Source organism: Pteropus alecto, unplaced genomic scaffold, assembly GCF_000325575.1.
Source record: "Pteropus alecto unplaced genomic scaffold, ASM32557v1 scaffold123, whole genome shotgun sequence".
Lineage (NCBI taxonomy): Eukaryota > Metazoa > Chordata > Mammalia > Chiroptera > Pteropodidae > Pteropus > Pteropus alecto.
Genome location: NW_006433950.1, coordinates 1,242,654 through 1,251,133, shown reverse-complemented (window position 1 = coordinate 1,251,133; position 8,480 = coordinate 1,242,654). Strand labels below are relative to the sequence as shown.

General features: G+C 54.4%; 1 protein-coding gene across 1 annotated transcript in view; it reads left to right on the top strand.

The window, feature by feature from the left end:
- The window catches only part of ABCC12 (ATP binding cassette subfamily C member 12), a 55,450-nt gene that overhangs the window by 23,744 nt on the left and 23,226 nt on the right, over positions 1-8,480 (top strand). The window contains 1 exon segment of the mRNA XM_015586890.1: positions 542-654. Coding sequence (XP_015442376.1) covers positions 542-654 — 113 coding nt within the window.

The window sequence follows — 8,480 nt, the reverse complement described above, 5'->3', positions numbered from 1 at the left end:
GCTGGCTCGAGTGGGCGAGACGGGGCCCTGTCCTCTAACAGCTGCAGCTGGGGTCAGCAGGGGAGCGTGGTGGCCACCTCTGCAGCCCACAGGGGACATTTTCCCCCGGGACTTGGTGCCACGACGAGCATGTCCTAATGCCACCGTGACTTGTCATGCTGGATAAATCAGACCCTGTCTTACTTTTCCTTGACCAGCAGAGAACTCCCCCACCCCAACCTCTATTTTGTCCATGGAAATAGGGACCCTGGAAGCCATTTATAATTGTTTGTACTTCTCTGGAGCCAAATGCGCATCATTCGTACTCTTTTGGCCGAGGCGTCTACAGGGCTCGGTGACTCACGCTGTGATTTTAAATGATCGGTGTCCGCCCACCCCTTGGTCTTCCTCGGTGCCTGTTTGCAATATCGAAACGATCGTTGTTTTGCATTTTCTTTTCTACAGTAAAATAAAGCCAGCTGATGATTGCAATCGATATAGATGACGCAGGACAATTTTATAGATCATCGGCATAAACGTGGCATTTTCTGTGTTTTGTAAATGATGAAACTCCGGGAACAATTACAGGCAGAAGTCACAGAAAATGGAGAAAATGTCTCAGCAGGGGAACGTGAGCTGCTTTGTACGGCCCGGGTGCTTCTCCGTAATTCAAAAGTAAGGAAACAGCACAGAAAATGGATCGGTCAGATTTTGGATATTTCCTGCGGCGCCACTCAATCTAGGAGGGAGGGCCACGTGTCCGTCTTTCAGCAGAGAGAGCAACCGAGCCGTTTAAAAACCGATCACTTTTTTCTTGAGACAAAGTTGTGAGGGGGAAAAATTGAATTATAACAGCCATTTGCAGCAACAGGGCCTTCTCCCCCTGGGCCTCCCTCTGGGGGTCTTGCTTGTGTATAATCTCTGTCCTCCTGAGTGGTTTCAGTTTGAGAAATCGGCTTCTCAGCTTCTTTGCTGTGTCCCTGCCTGATCCTAGGGCCTGACAGATTGTACCCAGAACGCCAAAGGCCTTCGCAGAGCTAGGGTATTAGAATGGTAAAGTTTATGCTCATCTTCCTTAGTGACTTAGCCGTCCCTGCTCACCGACTGCAATGAAGGGACTGCTGTGTGCTTCCGAAGCGCCATTCCGTGAGCCCCGATCGAAGTGTAAGCTGGCGCGTGTGTTCCCTAGACGTGCCGAGGGCGGGGAAAGGAGCCAGCCCGCCCTCAGCGCCCGGCGGTTTCGTGTTGTCTTTGCAGCTCATGCCCACGATGAGGTGTGACTCCCTTTCACAAGCAAGGAAACAGAGCCTCGGAGAAGTTCAACAACTTAGCCAAGGCCGAGCAGTTAGAGAGGAGGAGAGAGACGAGCTGAGGGGCCTGCAGGAGGAGGGCTGTCATCCCAGCAGGCAGCCCCGGCCCACTGTCCCGCCCGCCCCGGCAAGCAGGCTGAGCTGGGGCACGCGCTCCCCGCCCCGCCCTGCCTCCGGGCCTCGCCGGGCGGGTTTGGTACTGGTTCTGAGGGGTGAGCACAGCCAGAGGAAGCTCATGGGTTACAAAACTACCCCTCGCCCCCGAAAACCCCAAGGGTCCCTCATGTGTCCTTATCACTGCCACCTCGGTGCCTGAAAATAGAAACATTGTAAGTTTCAGTCAAAAACTGGCGGATGCAAACGCCGGAGGATGAGTTTGCAGAGCCTCCTCGCCCCGTTATCAGAAAGGAAAAAGGTGGCGTTTTCTTCCATTTCACTCCTCTCGGCGTCTATCCTGAGTGCGTGACAGGCAGTGACTGCGCAGATCAGCACCGCGTGACAGGCAGTGACTGCGCAGATCGGCACCGCAGAGGCCGATCACAGCGTGTGGTGGGGAAGCTTCAGAAAATCATATTGTGTGTCCATTTGATCTGTTAGGATAACCAGAGACACAACACTGGACTTTTCCTATAAACGACATTTTTATAATCTTCTCCACTGGTCATGATGCAGGAGGACATGAAACCACCCCGAAATGTTGCCTTGCGATTGCTGTACCGAAGGCTTTCCGGTTTCTGTACTGTTCCCTCTCACACACCCTTGTCGCCTTCTCCACTGACTCAGTAATAAACCCCCACAGCGTTTCTCAAATAAAAGGCTTTTTTTTCCAACCTCAAGGCTCGCTATGATGGAGGCAATAAAGGCATGTTCCCAGTAGCTCAGGAGTGAGTGCTGCTAATTCGTGGTGACGTTTGGGGGCGGGGTAGGGGCGGGGGACAGAGAAAGAAAGAAAATGTGGTGGGCTCTTGTGCAGTATTTGCCAAGGGTGCACCGGCTGGCTCTCATCTCGTAGGACTGGGGCCCGGTGAGGGCTCCCGCCCAGCCCCAGGCTGAGCTCCGGACGCCGCGCCGGGCAGCCACGGGCCGCAGCTTCCGTTCCACGTCATCCCCTCCCTCCTCCGCTTCTCCCCGTCCTCCCAGCACGGTGGAAGGCGGTGCTTGGCGCACATGGGCATCCAAGAGGGAGCGGCACGGGTCGCGATGCCATGAAGGGCTCTTTCGAACGGAGCCGGACCCTGGAGCCCTCCCACCCCCAACCTCCCTAGGTGTTTGCGCGTTGGATAGGCTGAGTTTTACAACAGACAAGCTGTCGGCCAGCATCTCGAGGGCTGGGCCTGCAGACTTCGCCTCCATCCAGCCACCCTCCAGCTCGCCTCTGGCCAGGCCCGGGTAGGCGTGTGCAGGACCAGAGGTAAAGCAGGCAGTGGCCGCGGGCAGAGCTCCCGGTCTGGACAGCGTTAAGGGGACGAGGCAACAGGCTGCCATCGGCGTGTGCACACCGAGAAGCACGTGGTTGAAAAGGCCATGAGCGAGGGGCCCCTTTCCCAGGCAGCTCCACGCCAAGGTCGGGTCCCCCTGTGAAGGGACATAGTATACCTTTAAACGGTCCACCGCTCTGACCCGAGCCTTCCCCCGTCACGGCATGTGACCCTGGTCTGAGGTCGTCAAACCCACATCCACTGGGCTCCAGAGCAGCTGCCCCAGGCCGAGTACAGCCATCACCGCACTTAATGGGTACCCAGCGACGCCCCTATGTGACAACCAGACCTGGCAGTCCATGCTGGCCGTGGGAATCCATGCCAGCTCTGTGTTGGGGGAGGGGTGCTTTGTTTTCCCACCGACTTGACACCAGCCAGACCATCAGTCCGTGATGTCAGGTGGGCCTTTCCACGGGGGCAGGAGAGCGAGGTGACAGTGATCCCTGTGGCTCATCGGATGCGCTGAAGGACGAGTCACCTGCTACCACCCACTTCTGCCCACGCCGCCCTCGGCTTGGACTGTCCAGGAGAGAAAACCAATCCTGGCATCCGCAGGGTGAGCCTGGCAGCTCGGTGGGCATTTTTACATGAATAATTTCATTGAATCCTCACCTCGCCCATGGGATGGGCACTTTTACCGTTCCGATTTTACAGGAGAAACAGAAAGGACGTATGAAAACGGTTTCGAAAGACTTTCGAGGGGATTCTAATGAACCCTAAATGTAACTAAGCGTTTTCGTAAATGTCGAATTTGTAAGGTAAGTTGAACAAAGTTTAACCACGTTCTCGGCTTTCCCTTACTGTCTGCTCGGATGCTCATCGGGGCAGCAGAGCTAATCTGAAATTCCGTCATTTTAATTCGGAGCCCCGGTTCTGCTGTGCTATGTTCAGCTGCCTCCCTGTTGGGTGATCTTATGTTGAATGTTATGAATTAGAATCTCTTAAATATCCTTTGTCAGATGCCAGCAGAGAATAGAATAAACCCCTTATGAGCGTTTTGTTATTATAAATTAATAACAAATTGCCTGTGACGTGTTTCAGTCGATTGTGTCCTGAAATTAATTGTGAGGATGGCTGATCTAGCACAGGGTCAACAAACTATGGCCCATAGGCAGACCCAGCCTGCCACCCGTTTCTATAAAGTTTTATTGGAACGCGGCCATCCTCCTTTGTTAATGCATTACCATGGGCTGCTTTCACATTCCAATGGCAGAACTGAGTAGTTGCAACCAAACATCTGTCCGCAAAGCCAAAAATATTTACTCTTGTGGCCTTTTACAGAAAAAGGTGGCTGGCTCTGGTTTTGGACAGTGAGGTCAGTGAGACGTGCGTGAGCAGTCAGCTGGGGGCCAGGGGCTGGCTTCTGGAAACTGCTTGGTGTGTATGCGGTGTTCGAAGCCGCCCTGTGAGCATGGAGGGAGCAGAGAGAGGTCCTTCCTTATGACACTGGGCTGCTTGCACCAACCCTGCAGTCACCCCACCGCCTGTCCTTATGGTTTAAGCCAAGTCGAGCTGGCTTGCCATTCCTCGCGGCCAAAAACATAAATGACGCAGAAAACACTGAGGGCCTCCTCCCTGGGGAGATCTTGCCCCTGATCTGAGATCTGAGGAAAGGGGGGTCTGGGTCGCTGCCCTGGGAGGTACACCCAGCTCCCCCGCCTTAGATGTGGCCCAAAGGGGCATTCATTCACATGGAAACGAGGCGTTTCCAGGTCCCATCTCCCCCGCGAAGGTTCACGTCATTTGTGAATATTCTGCTCACCTTCCCTCCCTGCTGCCTGAGGTCAGTGGCCTCAGAAAGAACTCACGAGTGGCCCGTTCACCTACGACAAGGAGGCGAGGCTACGCAGTGGGGTAAAGGCAGTCTCCGTTAGATGCGCTGGGAAAACGACAGATTCATGCAAAAAAGTGAGATTGGACCACGTTCCCACACAGTACACAAGAACAAACTCAAAACGGATAAAGATTTAAATGGAAGACCCGAAACTCCGAGGAGGAAACACAGGCAGTAAACTCTCTGACGTTGCTCTTGGTGATATTTTTTTTTGATACGTCTCCTGGGCAAGGGACACGAAAGAAAAACATAAACGGGACTACACCCAACTAAAAAGATTTTGCACAGCAAAGTAAACCACCAACAAGACGAAGAGACAGCCTACCGAACGGGAGAAGGTATCGCCAATGATACATCCGAGAGGAGGTTAATATCCAAAATATATAGAGAACTCACACAACTTAACAGCAAAAAAACCCCTAACGATCCATTGAAAAATGGGCAGAGGACCTGAGCGGACATTTCTCCAAAGAGAACATAAAAGTGGCCAATAGACATATGAAAAGATGCTCAATGTCACTAAACATCAAACAAATGCCAATTAAAACCACAATGAGATACCACCTCACACCCATCAGCATGGCCGCCATCAATCAATCAACAAACGAGTGTTGGCGAGGATGTGGAGAAAAGGGACCCCTCGTGCACTGTTGGTGGGATTGCAAATTGGCACAGCCACTATGAAAAACGGTTCGAAGTTTCCTCAAAAAATGTAAAACAGAATTAGCCTATAACCCAACAATTCCACTTCTGGGGATTACTCAGAGAAATCCAAAACACTAATTCGATGCACCCCGATGTTCACCGCAGCATTATTTACAATAGCCAAGATATGGAAGCCAGCTAAGCGCCCAGCAATGGACGACTGGATAAGGAAAAGGTGGTACGTATACAATGAAATATTACTCGACAATCAAAAAGAATGAAATCTCACCATTTGCGACGAGATGTGTGGATCTGGAAGGTTTTGTGCTGAGTGAAATAAGTCAGAGAAAGACAAATATCAGACGACTTCATTTATATGTGGACTCCAAGGAACAAAATAAACAAGCAGACAGAGCAGACTCACAGATGCGGGGACGAAGGTGGCTGCCAGGTGGGAGGGGGTCGGGGGCAGGGCGAGCAGGTGAAGGGATGAAGTACAAATGGGTAGTCGCGAAACAGCCCCAGGGTCGTGAAGGACAGCCCGGGGAACAGGGTCCACGGTAAGGTGACAGCGCGTACGGTGTCCCACGGCTGCTGGACTCACCGTGGTGATCACTTCTTTCGGTGTAGAGATGGTGGATAACTACGGCGCACGCCTGAAACACATACAATATTGTGCGTTAGCTATATTTGAATAAAAATCTTTTTTTAAAAAAACTCACTGATTTTAAATCTGCTCTTCAAGCGAACAGATCTGAAATTGGCCCAGACTTGTTGGTTAAAAGGTAAATTATTCCTTGCTAAGAACTGGAATCACTTTGGCCAGAACTGCGTGATTTAAAATAAATTGAAAAGAAGTATAGGAGGTCATTTTGGGGTCAGATGAACGGATCACAGAAATCACTTTTCTGTTGGCCCCGTGCAGAAGGTCACCTCTGAGTGATGCTAAATTGAGCACTAAAACCCTCACAGAAATGCCGATGTCCACGGACTCCATGAGTGTGTGTTCACGCTCCTGCTGAGACATGGGCCCTCCGGTGGTGCCCACGTCAAAGAAAGGGCCAGCCCAAGTTCATTTCTACGGTTTCAGCCCAAAACGGTACTGTGGCTCCAGGTCTCCTTTGCCTGGCAAAAATCACGCCCCCAAACCCTAAATTTGGTTTATGGCAATCGTTTTACATTTCTTCAAAATTTTTTATTATGTTAAAATATCTGTAGCCTAAAATTTACCATTTTGACAATTTTCAGGTGCACGGTTGAGGGGCAATAAGTACATTCGCACTGTGGGTCTCCAGATCTCACCGCTCCAAACCGGAACTGGGTACCCACTCGACAGCAAGTCCCACCTCTGCCCCCAGCCCCTGCTGACCCCTATTTTACAGGGACTTAGACACTTTAATATTAGCCATGGGATAAACGCCTGACATACATCACATCATTAATTAAGCCTTTAAAATGATGCATGAGGCAGAAACGGTTCTTCCTGTTTGTTTAGGGGTGTCCGTGACTTGCCTGAGGTCCCCCCGATGGCAGGGAGAGGAAGCAGGAGTCACACCCAGAGCCCACCCGCGGTCCAGTCCCTTCACTGTGCAGAGACTGAGGCCAAGAGAGCCTAAAACTGGTCCACGTTCACCGAAGAGTGGCGGGGGGAGGGCGGTGGGGTCCTGGGTGCCAGCCCAGGGCCACGTCCGTGACACGCCTCGCTGCTGCACGGACCGCTCTCAAACGGGCTGACGGTGGCCCGTTCTGTGACCCAAGCCATGAGGAAAATAAAAAATAACGGTTCTCTCCCCCAGTGAGCTCATACTATTACTGGGAGAGGGTTCAGAAGTGCTGGAGCCTGCTGTGAGCCGCAGGGGGCGGGGGGCGGGTCGACAGGAGTTCGTCTCTCCACTCACCTGTCCCCTCGGTCAGTACGCCACCGACCTGGTCACTTTTTATTTTTAAGAAAAGAGGAAGGCGAAATAGGTTGGGGGAGCTAAGAACGATTCTGACCGTCCTCGACAGACAAGTAGGGGCCACAAAGGTGAGGGGAACAGTGTTCCTGGTTGGGAGTCACCCTAAGGCTTGGAGGTGACGATGAGCCTGGCTGAGGGGGACAGTGCCGCTGCCAAACCGGGGCCGAGGACTGCTTGGGAAACCGCCAGGAGCTTCACCGTCTGTCTCCAAGCACAGCGGGGACCGAGGTGCGGATGGGTCAGAGAGCAGCGTGTCGCAGGAACGATCCGGGAGGTGCTGGGAGGACCCCTTTAGCAAGCGGGGCGTCTGGCCGAGGGGAGCGGGCCTCCCGCAGCCCCACGCGGCGGAGCCCGCAGGCTCGGGGCGCAGAAACGGGCTGGTTCCGCCGCATCGCCCCACCCCCGCCTCCCCGAGGCAGGATGGGTGTCCTGAGGACAAAGTGCCAGCGACAGCACGGTCTCATTTGCTGGTCGGTACCGGTCACGCTGCCCCAGGCGGCCCTGGGCTCGAGGCGGCGGCGGCGGAGAGCTGGTCCCCTCCGGTGCATCCGTTTCCTCGGGAGTCTCTTTGCTCGTGCCCCCGGTGAACCCGAGACCACCTGCAGAGCAGGGCCATTTCGGGGGCGGTGAGGCCACTGCACAGAGCACATGTGGCCTGCGACCCAGGGGGATCTGGATGAGGGGTCCCGACTATGCCGCAGCCCTGATCCCGGGCCTCGGTTTGCCCCGACGTGGGGATTTCAGAGCCGAGGGTCCTCGCTCTAAGCAAAGCGAAGGCGAGTCACTGGCCTGACAGCTGGAGGACGGGGACATGTGGTGAGGGGCAGGACTCTGGGCTCCGGGGTGCCGGTCGGCGCCCTGCCCAGCCCCTCTGGGCCGCGTCCCTTGTCCCTTTCCGTGCGCCCTTGCTCCCAGGGGGCTGCGCCTTAAACTCTTCTTCCCAGGACCGCCTTGGGCCCCTGGAACCTCGCTCTCCTCCTGGAGGTGGGTGGGGGAGGCGCCTACAGGTTCACAGCCCTGCGGGGCAGCTCTGGGCGAGAGGCGCAGCTCCCCGTCTCGGACAGGACCTCTCTGGGGTGCCCCTCATAGTCCCCAGGGGGTGCCGTGTGGGATCGGGCTGAGGGCAGCCCGCCAGGACCCCTCCGGGATCTGAACTCTCACCCTCCTGGTCGGATGTCCCCTGGGAGCCCTTTGATTACGCACTAGCGTAAAAGTCCATTTCTGGGGACCCCTACCTGAGACAGAGTCAAAGAAGTCGGGCCATCCTCCACGGTGC